This window comes from Diceros bicornis, chromosome 39, assembly GCF_020826845.1.
Source record: "Diceros bicornis minor isolate mBicDic1 chromosome 39, mDicBic1.mat.cur, whole genome shotgun sequence".
Taxonomy (NCBI): domain Eukaryota; kingdom Metazoa; phylum Chordata; class Mammalia; order Perissodactyla; family Rhinocerotidae; genus Diceros; species Diceros bicornis.
Genome location: NC_080778.1, coordinates 4,639,700 through 4,654,766, shown reverse-complemented (window position 1 = coordinate 4,654,766; position 15,067 = coordinate 4,639,700). Strand labels below are relative to the sequence as shown.

The window sequence follows — 15,067 nt, the reverse complement described above, 5'->3', positions numbered from 1 at the left end:
GGTGTTCCCACTCCCAGATGCCAGGGCTCTGTCCACCTGTCTCGGAGGGTAGGTTCAGGACAGCAGGAGGGAACTCCATTGTCCCTCTAAGAAGAGCCCGGAGGAGATCCGCGTCTAGTTGGGATGCTCAGGGCTCACCACATCCCTGTCCCCCTGTGTCTGCCAGGTGTGATGTAAGAAACGAAGCTGTGACTCCAGTGTTTTTGGCATCTCAGTGGTCTGCTGACGGATGTTTATCCTCCTTACAACCAGCACACTGGTGGAATCCTGAATTCCTAGCTCTTCTGTAGGAGGAAGATTTCATGAATCACTGGGTCCCCTACAGAAAAGGAGAGTACACCTGTGGACACGCTGAATTCACTCCAGGCTTGCGTCTTAGAACTCTCCTCTGTGTCCCAGCTGTAAACCAGGGTGAGGGGACCAGAAATGAGGAGCTGGGTCCTAGATCCCTGCTCAGCGCCTGCTGTCCCTTTCCTCTCAACTGCGTCTAATCCTACGACTCTAATCTAAGTTAGAAACAACTCTGCAGAGCCCACAGACAACGCTCTATCTGTTCCGGTGCCAGCCGCACGCTGCTCTCACGCTCAGGGAGTTAGGGTAGCAGGACTCTACAGTTTAGATGTCAATTTCTTCCCACATTTTGATATTTTTCCTGAAGTGGCCAGTACCAACTATTCTCAATGTCGGTCTCTCACCTTCTTTTTTTTTTGGTGAGGAAGATTGGCCCTGAGCTAACATCCGTTGCCAATCTTCCTCTTTTTTGCTGAGGAAGATTCACCCTGACCTAACGTCTGTGCCAATCTTCCTCTATTTTGTATGTGGGATGCTGCCACAGCATGGTTGACGAGTGGTGTGGGTCCACGCCTGGGATCTGAACCTGCGAACCCCGGACCGCCAAAGCGGACTGCGCCAAACTTCACCACTAGGCCACGGGGCTAGCCCCCTTACCTTCTTTTTACGCATCTTTCTCTTTGTCTCTTTGTCCACCCGTCCTGCTTTCTTTCTGCTTCTGCAGTCTACATTCTTCCCCTTCCTTTCCCTTCCCTCAGTTTCTCCCTCTTCTCTCTCCTCCACTCCAACCCTTTATTTCTTTTTAAAAATAAGTAGTTGTTGGGAGTCATCAGGACCCACAGAGAAGGCCTAGCCAGAGCAAGTGGAGCCGTCCATTTGTATTAAATTTTCAGACCTTTCCTTATATTTCACGCCTTTAGTGAAAAAGCACGTGTCTGATTTTTCTAAGTCGGAAGGGAAGTTAGATCCAGTAATCTGGAAAAATCCCAGTCCCAAAACATGACTGCCTCTGCCTGGAACCCTTCACTGTAGGTGGCATTTGCAATTCTGGACTAATGCTTCTGATGTTATATTTAACAAACCCACTGACTTGTAGCCAGCCGGGCTGCCCCGATCCCGCGGCTGGTGCACAGGACGAGGAGCAGTGTTGCAAGAAGTGAGGACTCAGTGTGTAAACAGATCGTAGAGCAATGGGAAGCATGGAGCTTTTTACAAACAATTTTGTCTACTGCTTTAAGTTGCAAAGCAAATCGCTGTCTGAAGGACTCGAACTGGGCACCTACAAAAGGGAGTTCCCTCACCTACACTCCCTGCTCTTCATTCCACTCAGGTTCAGCACTGCCTTTAAGGGGTAGCTCTCGCATCATCAAAGTCCTGGGAGTCATGGTGATTTCTCTCTCATTTATGCCGGGGCCCAGGATCAGGTCAGCTGCAAGACCTGCCAACCCTCCTGGCCTACGGGAGCTGTCCGGCTCATCTCCTCGCCTTCCCCTGCTGCCCTATGGCCCAGTTCCCACACTCCACCCAGAGGGGCTTTTCAAGCCAGACATGACCCTACCACTCCCTGGGGTGAGACCTTCCAGGGTTTCCATTGCCTTTAGGCTGAATTACGACTCTCCCAAGCCTCCGGGGCCCTGCTCGGGCTCTGGATCCTGCGCCCTCACACCCATCCCCTCCTCCCGCACTCTGGGCACATGCACCTTCTGGCTGTTCCCACTCGGGACCCATGTACTCATGGCTTCTCCCTCAGAAACACTGTGAGCTGCTCCCCCTTTTCATTTAGCTCTGCTAAAATAACTCCCAGACATTTTCCTGGACCAGCCCATCAGAAATTGTTCTCCTCTGTCCCCCCACGACTCCCACTCGCTCTGTATGGTTTTTCTCCCCAACACTTGTCATTATTGAAATTGGTACATTTTTCTATGTGAAGCTGGCTTTTTTCTCTTCCGCACTAGAATGCAAAGTCCCTGAGGACAGGCCCTTCACCTTCAAGTGGGTGCTCGAGGGATATTTACAGAATGAATGTTGATTACAGCTGAGCTTCCTGCAACTATAGGGGGCTGGACGCCAGGCAAGATTCCTAGGATGCCATGGAGACACTAAAGGTGGGGTCCAGCATGAACTGTAACGCCTCCAGCCCCGTGCCGACCCCAACAAGGCCCCGCGACACCCCCATGAGGTGCTCATGGTCTGAGCCTGACGCCCTGCCACTGTTCCCTGACGATGCCCCACCCCACTGGAGACCAGAGCTCAGCCCCTCACCTTGCTCCACATCTTCCACAAACTGAGATCTTCCTTAAAACCAGACTGACCCGCTGTGTCTGTTCCCTTTTCCTGCTGTGACAGATCACCAAACAGCGGCTTGAAACAACATAGATTTTTCTTTTACACTTCCGGAGGTAGGAGTCCAAATCAGCGGCACTGGTATCGGCAGGGCTGGTGCCTTCTGGAGGCTCCAAGGGAGAATCCGGTCCTTGCCTTTTGAGCTTCTAGGGGCCCCCTCCTCATCACCAGTCTCTGCTTCCATCAACACAACCCCTGTTCCTCTTCTGAGGCCCAGTCTCCCTCTGCCTCCCCCTTGTAAGGACACTTGTGATTACATTTCGGGCCCACCGGGATAATCCAGGACTCATATCAAGACCCTTAATTTAATCAAATCTGCAAAGTGCCTTGTGCCATTTACGGTAAGAGTCACAGGTTCTCGGAGTTAGGATGCAAATCTCTTTCCGGGCCATTATTCAGCCTTCCAACCCACCAAGGATGCCATCGGCCCAAACCACCAAGGATGCCACCAGCCCACACTAGTGTACCCGGCCTGAGCTCATCACATGGACACTGGGGATGGGCCCTCGGACACTCCAGGGGCTGGATGAGAGGTTCACTGGGCAGCCCCCAGCCCTGGAGCCCAGACCCCAACTCTTCCTACTTTATCTCCTGCCTTTGGAATCCCAGCAGGACACAGTGGCATTGTTCATGAGCACCTTTTTTCAGATCTTCGGTCTAATAAATGAACGCTCCATCTTGCCCGATTCACCTGACTGGAAAACAATCCCACACATTCCCCTGGGTGTCGAGCCACGGGCCCTCTGTCAGCCATAAAGAACACAACGTTTCCACACTCGCGGGCTGCTTCCTGTGGCACCGCTTACTTATCAAGCACAACACATGGGCCAGAGATGGCGAAAGGAAGAGGGCAACAAGGAGAAAGGCGATCGGGATAGAGAAAGGAGTAAGGAGCCTTTGAAGACTTTTGAAGATACCAGACACGAAGCCGTTTTTCTTTTAACCTAAGGAAAGTCCTGGATGCAGGTGAGGATGAGATTTCAGGTCGTGTTGAAATGAACTGCCGACTCTCTGGAACTTCAGAGAAGCCGTGACTTTCCTGCCTAAAACATGAAGTAGTGACGTAAACGTCCTCACCCAGAGCATGCTTGGACTAGATCAGGAGGGATTTGAAGAAGGGGTGGATGGAGAATTCGACATCCAGGGCAGGTGCCCCGAGGTCCCTACATGAAGGTGCCCAAGGCCCCTGACCGAAGGTGCACCACACTTGAGAGGAAGAGGAACAAAATGAGCATTCAAGAAAGCACTGAGCCCGGACGGCCCGCGGCCACATGCACAGAGGGAATCTCGGCACAACGCTGGCTCCTGCGAGGACATGTGCAACCCGCTCCACTGAGGAGCCAGAAAGCAGCCTGGGCTTGGAAGCTTTAAAGGGAAATTATGTACTGCAAAAACATCCATGTTAGGAGTGCGAAAGCTTTTAAATTTGATTAGAACTTGCCTTCAGGGAAGTCGCAAAAGCCATCTCCTGGAATTCAACCTACTCTTCTCTAAGCACCAGCTTTAAAAATAAAAATCCTTATTGACTTTTACTGTCTCTCTGTTTTTTAAAATTGCTCGTGTTAATACATTTTGAAATTTCTGAATTTGCTTTTAAATGCTGATAGTTTCTCAGCCTCCTAAGATAGTTTACAGCTTTTAAAATTTTTAAGTGATAAAAATCATTTTGTTTTTTACCACAATCTTTATTGCAAAATGACACTATATTAGCTATACTGTGAAGGGAGATTAGACACCATTTCTATGGAACACTTTTGAATGCCCAACAGTAGACCTACGGCTGTGAGCTGCCCAACGCCAGGACTAACTTAAGCTGATGTGCGGTTTGTCATAGTTTCTTAGTTATTTCACACATATAGTGCTTTCAATCCCCCACCACTAGTCTTAGGTCACAACCGTTTTTTCCTACATTTTAACTCCCCAAACACAAGTTCTATAGATCATTTCTAGGCACAGGGTGAATATTCAGTTCATACCTAAGAGAGAAGTTCCAAAGGACCTCCAGGGACTTCTCACACACTGACCCAGAAGACACTCACTACACAGAGAAGGTCACGTGACACAGCAGGGGCGCAGTCCTGATGGCTGCTCACAGCTGTCCCTGGACACGAGCCACCCAGAGGAGAGCCTGACGTGCTCCCGCTCAGCCACAAGTTGGTTCAAGAAGGTTCTGTACAGATGCACACGTGGCCACAAATCACTGAACTAGCACAGAGGAGCCAGGCCCACACTGCTGACACCAGTGGGGAGGACAGGTGTGTTCTTCCCCAGCAGCGGAGGGAGCACTGAGCTCCCCAGACCCGTGCAGGAAGATACACGATTCAGGGAACTTGCTAAAAATCCAGAACATTACAGAAACGGGAGACCAAGCCCACACCACAGGGAAGAACTCTTCCAGTTGTTTCTCCATCCAACACACTTCTCTCTCAGATGGGGCGTGATTGTGAACACACACCACCCCTCTAGGCTAGGACTCAGGCAGCGTGCTCCACCCCATCCTCGGTCACACAGCGATGAACGCTTCTCCTTCCCAATTCCCACACAGCTTCCCTGTCCAAATCCAGGCGCTCCAGGGCCGGAGTCCTCTGAAGGAAGAGGGGGCCCTGAATCCAAGTCACAGATGAGCTCAGAGCAAAGTGGGAGGCCTGGGCATGGAGGGAGAGCTGAGGGATGGTCGTGGTGAAAGTGGTCCCCTCAGGGGAGGGGACGACTAGTGGAGTGGAAAGGTGACACGGAGGGAGGGGCCGCAGATGGAACGGGCTGAACAGGCTGCAGCGAAGAGTAAGGAGTGAAGGCAGAAGATCGAGCTCATAGCTGGCGAGAGGCGCTACATGGAGACATCAACATGAAAACACAGGTCTGCTCCGTAACGCCCGCGACGATTTGGGCAAACGTGCATCACTCCTATTAAGTAGCTCCATCTGGGCAGGGATGGCATCTCAAATCTATACCCTTCTCCCTCCCTCACGCACACACAAAATGGCCACGGCCCGTGCACGTTACCAGATCACTCCACTTTCTCTCATCAATTGTTGGAGTTCTATTGTCAGAACCTGAACAACACAGAGTGTCAAAGAACAAAGTCAGACGCACTGAGGAAGATTTTGAGATGAGGTCTAATTATTTACAGCCATGGAAGTGCACATGAGTCCTGTGCATATTAGCTCCAACAGGTCTTATCAGGCTGGACATTTTTATTCACTTCGCCATCGGGATCAAGTCTACAAAGTCTTGATTGAGTCACACATCAGAATACATGCATTCTCCTTTTGCTAAGACCTAGAAATAGAAAAGTCCTGCCCAACCTCCTGCTGCTGCTTGGGGCTCTCTGGGCTGAAGGCAGTGAGCTGGAATCGCCACTCTATTCCCGCGGCCCATCTGCCCTGGTCCCCAACGTCAGTACAAACCAAGCAGAACGCAAGGAGTGGAAGGTGTTCTAGAAATAAGTGCTCTTTTCTGCTTTGTTTGTCTGGTTTTCTTTCCTCTACTTTTTCTTCAAAGTCAACCAAACAGAGTGACTTTAGCAAGTCACAGGACAAGAGCATCTCTTGCGGCCCCTCTGCACGTTTGCGTGCAGCCGTGGGATGTGACGCACCCCTGTCTCTCCAGTGTTTCACCGGCTGATGGGTGCCTGAGTGAGCTGATAGCCGTGCAAATGAGGAGGCACACGGACGCTGCAGAGCCTGCCCAGTCCACCAGGCTGCTGCAGTCTCCTCCTGGCCTGGCTTCTGCTTTTCCACCCTCACTCCCAGCTTCTCTTGCACACAGTCTCTCCAAGGCACCTTCTCCACTCCTCTTGTGTTTCACTCACATTTCAGAGTAAGGAGCTTTCCTATTTTTTCATCCTTAGAAAGAGATGGTCCACACTATACTTTGGATGTAAAAATACATTTGAAAGTTAGTATTATATCTAACCTTAGTTCTAGAAAGTTTGCAATTATCCCAGTCCAAAAATTGAGTTAAAATTAGAGACTCAAATGAGCAATTTCTTAAGCAGTCACTAGAGCATTTCTACCATAACCATTTCAAAATAGTCTTCCAAGGTAAAATCCCTCCATCCCTTTCCCTTATAAATTCGACCGCATATCGTAACGAGTAAAAGCTACAAGCCCGTGGGCTTTGGGCAGGATGGTGTGGCCGGGATGTCTCGCTGCAAAGAATGTCACAGCTCATGTTGACCAGAGAGACACGTCCAAGCAGGTCCCACACTTGTGTTGTGGTTAATGTCCATCTGAAAATCCCAAGACAGTGGAAACATGGCACACAAATCATTCCAGGAGCGTGAAGCATATTTTTCTTAGCTTGTCAATCTTATTCAGAACCTTGTTTTCTCTGGCAACAGGAGGAAAGACACTGGCCAATAGCCTAAACACTCATTCTCCAATTCATTTTTTTTTTTTTGATCTTACTAATTTCACATAGGAGAATAGAATAGCCAAAAGAAAAAATAATTCTTTTCCGTAAGAAGCCAGGAAATTTCTACCAGCTCCTCACTGCTTCTTCCAACACTCCGGGCCTCGGCCATTCCGTGTCAGCCCACGAGCTGGAGGGCTGACACCAGGAACAGTGTGAACTTGCTTCTCTGTTTTACAAGAGCTGCTATGCCCATGAATGATGTTTAAAATGACAGCAACGTAGATTAACCATGACTCTCAGTAACCCTAACATTGCTGCAACCTAGGAAAAGCTAGTTCATGGTGATAATACTAACTTGAAACAGATGTGTACTCAAAAGGGTGAGGGAGAGGAGGCTGACAAAAGAGGAAAAGCTTTTTTTTCCCCTTAATGTGCGAAACCATTTACAGGGTCCAACCAAAGCCAACTTTGCGTAACAGCATAGAATGCCAAGTGCAAACTCTTCCCCGACAAGGCACATTTCACTTTCCAAGCACTTAATACCTTTTGAGGATAGCATTACTACATGGTTCTCCCTGTTTTGTAGCTGATGCAGCTACAAAAGGATGCAGTGGCCTGGTGAGGCAGACGGCAGGGGAAGGAGGGAGTGCGAGGTGGCCACCAGGAGAAGGGGCAGCCAGCAAGGTTGGGGCATATCTGGTAGCAGGGAGGGTAGCACTGTCCAGGGGGGCTCAGTGTGGGGTGGGGGGTTAGGAACACTGCCTGCGGATCCTAGGGACCTTTGCAAACCAGATCTCAGGGAGAAAGAGTGGCTGCTGTGCATTTGCTGGGTGGAATTGAGTAGGGCACTCTGATCAGCGGTGTTCCTGGGACGCCCTTTAATGGATCTCAAGGAGTATATGCAAATTACCAATAACAACAGGTACTGCTCAAGGAAAATGACTCTGACGCTTGTTAAAGATGGTAAGGAAGACTTTAACTCAAGGGACCACTGCAATGGGATTTTGCAGTAGGGGACACAGATCGAGCTCAACTCCAATACAATAAGGAAAGAGGGGATTTACAGCCAAGGAGCAGGTGGGTGGGTGGGGGTGGTGCTGGTGGATGGAAAACGCCTAAGAGGGCAGGGTGATTCTTTCTAAACTGACCTAAGAAGATTTCTGCTGAAGGCAAGTCAAGGTGATCAGACACACCGGGCAGATGGTGAGGATGAGGAATTTGACCAGACACTGAGGCTGCTCAAATATTGAGGCTGGGGGATTTTCTCTACATTGCCTCAGCAGGATTCTTGATAAAACCAGGTGCTGCGGGCCTGACGAGGACGACCCGGAAGTGCAAGGTTGGGGCCTGGTTGAGCAGTGGGGTCGGGAGAGCCTGCCTGACGTTGGGTCAAGGAGAGTCTTGGTCAATGAACATCTCAGGTGGCTCCAAACACTGGCCGCTGCCTGCTTAGTGCTAAAGCACAGGAATGCGCTTACTGCACGTTCACCCTCCTCATCCTGGTGTGCGGGTTCCTCGCGCTTAATTACAGCTGCACCACCATGACGTCTCCTCAGCTAACTGTCAGCAGGAAAGGCTTCTGACAGAGCTGCAAACCAGATACGATGAACAATACTTTATACTGAATATATTTGTGTCTGATCCACTTGCTTGATTAAATCTCACTGTAGCTTAACCGACTGTTGATAATTCCTGTTTATTTGAGTTTAATTTCATAGTTTTTACCCATGAAAATATATCAGCAAACATATAATGCTGGGGGAAAAATACAACAAAACATAAATCAGCATAATCAGAAATAAAAGCAGAGCATTGCAGAGAACGCCTCTAGTGCCAAACTAGCTTTACTTATTTAACAAGCACAGAAGTTTGGAGCAAAAGATGAAGAGTATTTCTGGCTAAACTACTGGATGCTAACCCCACTTAACACAAAATGAACTCATCCTCTGTTTCCCCACATTTCAAAGGAGCACTTTCCACGGAGCACTCTGAATGAACTGAATCATCCACACAACACTGGTTAACAGGATTCTCTTCATCTTTCTTCCCAAGCCCCCAAGTCTCTGTCCCCACCTCCCTCCCTGCCTCAGAGAGCTTGGATGTATCCTACCTGCTTATTAATTCGCCACATCTAAGAAATCGTTCACCCAGCACGCAGAAACACAGTGAAATCCTGCGTAATCAGTAAGTCAGATGATGTGGACAGATATGCCATTTTTTACTTAGAGTACTTTTATTTCATTCCTCTGCTTCTGAATGCATGAAAAATATATGGAAATAGTCTTCGCTGCATCACCGTGTGTGGTAGGAGACGGTAGGCACATGGGTTAAGGAGGTAAAGAAAAAGGAGTGAAATCTCAATATTTTGGGTCATCTTTTCACATATTTTTGAATAAGCAACAATACTTTGGGAAGTTTTCTTGGATGTAAGGAGAGAAAGTATGGAATGAAACTCAAAGATAAGGCACATCACAGAAACAGTGACCACAAATCAGGAATTATGTTTAGTGTCTTTAAAAGAAAAGGAAGCATAAATAAGCAAAATGACAAGCTAATTAAGTATTCACTAATACAGACAATTTATTGTTGTCTTCTCTGATTTTGTTGTTGTTGTCTGAAAGCCAAATAGAATCAGGATTAACATAGAATTTCTTTGGATGCACTTACGGAAAGTACCTGAAAATTATTTTAATAAGAAATGGTTTTCCTGGAAACCACTCAACATCTAGAAGAGCTTACCTATCAAGAATCAAGAATAAGCCCTAATGTTTAACTTTCCAGGAAGCTTTCTCTTGTTCCATGACTGGAGCCAACATTGTTCACAACATTTGCTAAGAGTTTCTTAACGTTTATTTTCTTAGGACACCATGTTTCCCTTAAAAAGGGGTAAGCAATTAAAATATATTCATATGTGCACACAGATCACACTTGGTTATCTGTGACCATGGGAAATCGAAATGAATTGACAATTGATCTAATTAGAGCATTTAAGCCCAGTGATAACATCCTACACAGCAGGCTTCCGTTTATGTGTTTGCCTCTCTCAATAGATGTTAAGTTCATTCAATTCATTGATCATATAAAGATCATATCTTTATACCCCAGTTGCTTAGGACAATGCACGTAAAGTGCTAAAACTTTTTTGAGTATGTAAACAATTCAGCAAATAAATCAAACTCTTCTTCCACTCAACAGTTTACCACTATCAATATCCCAGTTCAAGGGCTTCTACTTTGCCCTTCTCACTCACCCCCACTGTCTTTCAGTAGAAATGTCAAAAACACATGAAAGGTCCCAAATGATAGGTAACCAAAGAGAACCAACCCTAAACAAAACAACTGTCTCCTAGATCAACTGACTTTGAGTATTGATATCTTCAGCAAATTGGTAAATAAATCTTACTCTTAGTAAATAAAATCATTTTTCATTCCCTTAAGACCTATATGCCCTCCCAAACCTTTCCTAGCCACCCCCTCGCAACCTTCCACAGCCCTGAGCCAGGCTTTGGAGCTCTCATGTCACACCTGTGGAGGCTCTCTTGGGTGACTGAAGGTTGAGCAGGGGAGGATTCCTTGAAGCTCTGCTAAGTTGAGATGCTGATGCTGGGGCATTTCCTGGCTGTAGAAGCCACCTTAGCACATGATGCCATGGCAAGGGGACCTGCATTCACGGATCAGGGCAGGTGACTCACAGGGCGACACATAAGATAAGGAAGAGGAATATCGCTATCCCAGCCAGATGATAGGAATTCCATCTTAGCAAATGGGGCCAGTGCTATCAAATGAAACAGTCCAGAACACAGCCTGGGAGAACTGATCTCCAGCCTTCTCTTCCCCTAGGCGCTCAAGAAGGGCATCCAAACTATCAATTACCAGGCCAAGAGTTTACTGAGGTAGCAGAAGCCATGGGTTCTGCAGGCCATAGGGGCAACCTCAGCTTCAGACAGAACCAGTAGACATTGAAGAATATGAAAAACATCAATAAACCCAGGAAATATTTGATCCATATCCATAGCTAACAATTATTGACTAGTGATTTCATCATCCAGACTCCATGTTAAGTTCTCACATATGGTAGCGCATAATCGTCATATTAACCCTATGAGGTAGGAACTATTATTATCCCCATTTTACCAGAGAGAAAAATGAGGCGTAGAGAGTTTAAGGAACCGCCCTGCTGTAAAACGCAGAAGTGAGAATCCAATTTAAGTGCATCCAAGACAAAGACCCAATTCACCTGGAACTTTCCAACTTCCAGAAAAGGTTCTCTAGAATCATTTTAGGTTGTGGGGCACATTCCAAAATATCCTATAGAGTGATTTCCTTTTAAAAATCCCAATAGCCCGCCTTCATGCCTCACCTAATCCATGGTAGACGTCAATAACCACACGACTGAAACGGCTAAAATTAATAATAGATAGCACATGCTCTTACAGTGAGAACTTCCTGTAAAACATTTTAGGAGAAGGAGCATAAGCAAGTCATTTTGCTTCCCTGGGCTCCATTCTCTCATCTATATAATGGACTGTCGAATGAAGTGATGGTGACACCTTCCAGCTAAGTGCTGCGGTTTGTAGGCAATGTTGTTAATGCCCTGAAATCAGAGTTCTCTTGGGGGTGAGGGTCTGGCACATGCTGAGCCCTGATACATTTCTAGGGCATGCACATAGAAGTCAATGCAAGATATCTAATTTCCTTTAGAAAACCCTGAAATCATTCTTGCCAGAGTCAATTATCCAGCCATCTCAATTGGCGTAATGCTGATACACTATAAAAATATTTAAGTTGTAATTCATAAACTGTTTCCAAATCTGATTAAGTGTCCCAGCTTCTCTGTTGGTTAGAGTTTACCAAATGTTGGGTTCTACATGTAAAGTTAAATTTAAAAGCAAGTATGAAAACATTAAGACTAAGGCTCTCCCTGAAGCCTTTTAAATAAGGATGATATTGTTTTAAACTTAAGTAACTACTATTACTTTCCCATTTATGTCACTAGATCTTGAATTTCAGAAAAAATTTTTCAAAGTCTCTGTGTATATTTCAAAATATAAATTTCACAGAAACAAAAGAAACACCATGTTTCTTTTTACGAAATGAGTTATCTTTTTCATCAGTCCAAACAGAAGAAATGTACATTTGTGTTAAGCGCTTTATACATCCTATTTCTCAACCTCAAACTATTGATGGACCTCCCCTCTTAAATTTTACATGTTGTGATGAGTGATTCTTGGCCTATAATCTGCCGTGAATATACAAACGAATAGGCAGGCTTCTCTGGAAACAGATGGGAGGATAGCTGGGCAGGAATATGGGATTTACTGGACTGGAGTGCAGGGCCAGCCACTCACTAAATCCCCCACTAGGTGGAGGCACGATGAGGCCAGGACTTCTGTGTCTCATATCTCTCGGATCCACAATGCCTAAAAAAAGGCTGACCACATAGCATGTACTCAATAAACACTTGCAGAATGAATCAGTTGGTAAGCTTTCAGCAAGACCCTCAATTTCCCAGGGTTATTTCCCCCAGCAATAGGATGAGAATAGTATAACATGCCTGCCTAGATGTTCACAAGTATCAATGGACAGAAGCTGGTGAACGCATCTGTAGGAACAGAGCGAGGTATCGGTGGGGTCCTCTTCATTAGTACTTCTATCCGGCACCCAGCACAGGCATCCAGGTCAAACGAAGCGCTCATTGATGATGTTCTGACAGACTACATTTCTTTCTAGTCAGTTTGACCTTCTGCACATCTGATGGTTTATTTATGGCTTTTAGAAATTTAATTTTCACATTGAAGAAACCTCATTTCCGTCCCCCCTGCTTGGTTCCCATTATATTCTTTTTGGAGGTACTTCCACAACCCAGTTCTCCTTGCTGAACCATAACACTGGAGGGGAGTGGATCGTGCTGGTAGGATGCCTGAGTCTCCACAGGTCCAGCCCGCTGTCTGCTGCTGGTCTTCCTGAACAATGTCGAGCTTTTGCTCACACGTGTGCCTCCCCTTGGAAAGGACAATACAGGGAAGGAGACAAGGAGCTAGATAATAAACTTGGCGTTTTGATGAATAAAAACTTATGAGATATGAAAGCAAATACTGTTCTGAGTTTCTGTTCTTATCAACTTCAGCTTTTTAAAATGCCTAAGACCCAGGAAAATGACTTATCTCAATGAACTTATGTTTAATTTCTGCCAACGTCAGGTTTAAAGCAAGCCCTCCTCCATTATTTGATTAATAGTTGTATTTGTTTGAAAAGATGTTTTACTCTTAGAAACTAGTCACAAAGATCCTGTCTAGTACTTCAAATTCTGATTTAGTGAAACCGTAACAGAAACTTTTTAAACATGTGATCCCGCTGCCTTCACATCTATTCCTGAGCTTTGCTTAAAGACCTTTGAATTGTTGCAGAACCCATGCCTGTATCTAATGTCACGGCAGCTGGGACAAAGAAAACCAAGATGAGAGATGCGACACTGTTCCAATTGATTTGACTTCAGTAAACAAATCAAAACCTCAGTAGGTGCCAGCCCGTGGCAAAGGCGAGGGCAAAGTCAAAGGAAATCTCTGGGTTGTGTCATCCGTCTCCCCCCACCCCCATCCCAATGTCTCTTTTTTATTTAAACATGCTTCACCATTTGGTCATCTATACATTCAACAATGGAATTTGCATACTGGGATGAAGAGAATAAGATTTGGTTGTTGCAATAAAAAACACGTTAGAGAACTGTCCACAGACCTCTTTGGAAACGCGAAGATGACAAGATGAGGGACAGGAGAAAAGGACATGATTTTCGGGGTCCTCTGAAAATATACAGACGAATCCATATCAAACCCGGAGCTGCAGGAATATTGCATCAGGCACTTCACTACTGAGCACCGTTTCAGACTGGCCCGAGTAGATTCTGTTGTAGCCTTTTTTTTTTTCCATCCTTTTTTGTTAATTCTACACTGATTTCAAATGCACGAACGATCTACACTATACGGTAGTACTTGTGCGGCTCTGGGCCACAGTAAAATAAACCCGATCAACACTAGTCGAGGGCAGGGCTGAGGAGGTTCTGTACTGGGACTTCTAAGGTGCCAGCCACACCAGGCAGTCCAGCTGCACGGACTGAAACGCCCTCCTCACCCAGGCATCCATGGGGGCACCCAGGGTGACTACCCCAAATCCTGCACAGATCGTGAAACAAAAGTAGTTAGAAATTCAACAGGGGCAGACTTTAGTCCCCACCGAGGACCGGAGAACCGGTCCAATTATTACTAAGTCCCAACAATAACGTTCGATTTTAGGAAAACCGGACCAGCTCTCAAGTAACTTTAACTCCCTAACGTGGGTCTCAGGATAACCGTGCATGTGACAATGGGATAGCCCCAAGACCCACAGCATTCTCCAGGGCGCTGCGGGGACCTGGGAACCTGCGCGCACACAGACGATGGTATTTACCTCGAGTCGACTTAGACTGGAGCTCTTGGAGCGCGACTTCTTGCGCAGGTACACCGAGAAGAACCTGCGCACGGTGAACTTCTTCATGCTCAGCTCCATCGTCCCGCGCCCAGCCGGGAGGAGCCGCAGGGCCGGAGGACGCGCATCCCCGGCGCATCCCAGGCGCGCGGGGTTAGGTCCGCGGGCGGGCGCGTGAGGCTGGGGAGCCCAGCGCAGCGGCCATCGGCGCGGGGCGCGGGCTGCGGGCACAAAGGGCAGGCCGAGCCGGCCACGGCGGCCGGGCCACAATGCTCCCTCCTCCTCCTCTGCCTCCTCCTCCGCCAGCTGCTTCCCAGCGAGGAACAGCCCCGGCAGCCTCGCCCCGCCCCGCCCTCCGCCACTACCGCCAATCAGCGCCCGCCGCCGCAGGCGCTCCCTCCTCCTCCTCCTCCTCCTCTTGCCCTGAGAGGACCGGCCCCGGACAGCCCGCCCCCGCCCCGCCTACATCCACTACCACCAATCAGTTCCTGCCTCCTCGCCCCGCCCTCTGCCACTGCCACCAATCAGCGCCCACCGCCCCAGGCGCCCCCTCCTCCTACTCCTCCTCCTGTCCTCCGAGCAACCCCGCCCCACACCTGCCCCGCCCCCTGCCACTA

The 15,067-nt window shown here is 47.6% G+C and overlaps 1 protein-coding gene across 5 annotated transcripts in view; it reads right to left on the bottom strand.

The window, feature by feature from the left end:
* The window catches only part of RPS6KA2 (ribosomal protein S6 kinase A2), a 372,902-nt gene that overhangs the window by 174,984 nt on the left and 182,851 nt on the right, over window positions 1-15,067 (bottom strand). Inside the window, exon 1 of one of the 5 annotated variants that reach the window (XM_058534012.1) lies at window positions 14,433-14,715. The exons of 3 other annotated variants lie outside the window; for them this stretch is intronic. In XM_058534012.1, the coding sequence (XP_058389995.1) occupies window positions 14,433-14,531 (99 nt within the window). In that variant the 5' untranslated portion in view covers window positions 14,532-14,715. Of the gene's footprint in view, window positions 1-14,432; window positions 14,716-15,067 lie in introns of those variants that run through there. One more of the 5 variants, XM_058534009.1, reaches the window with a different exon arrangement.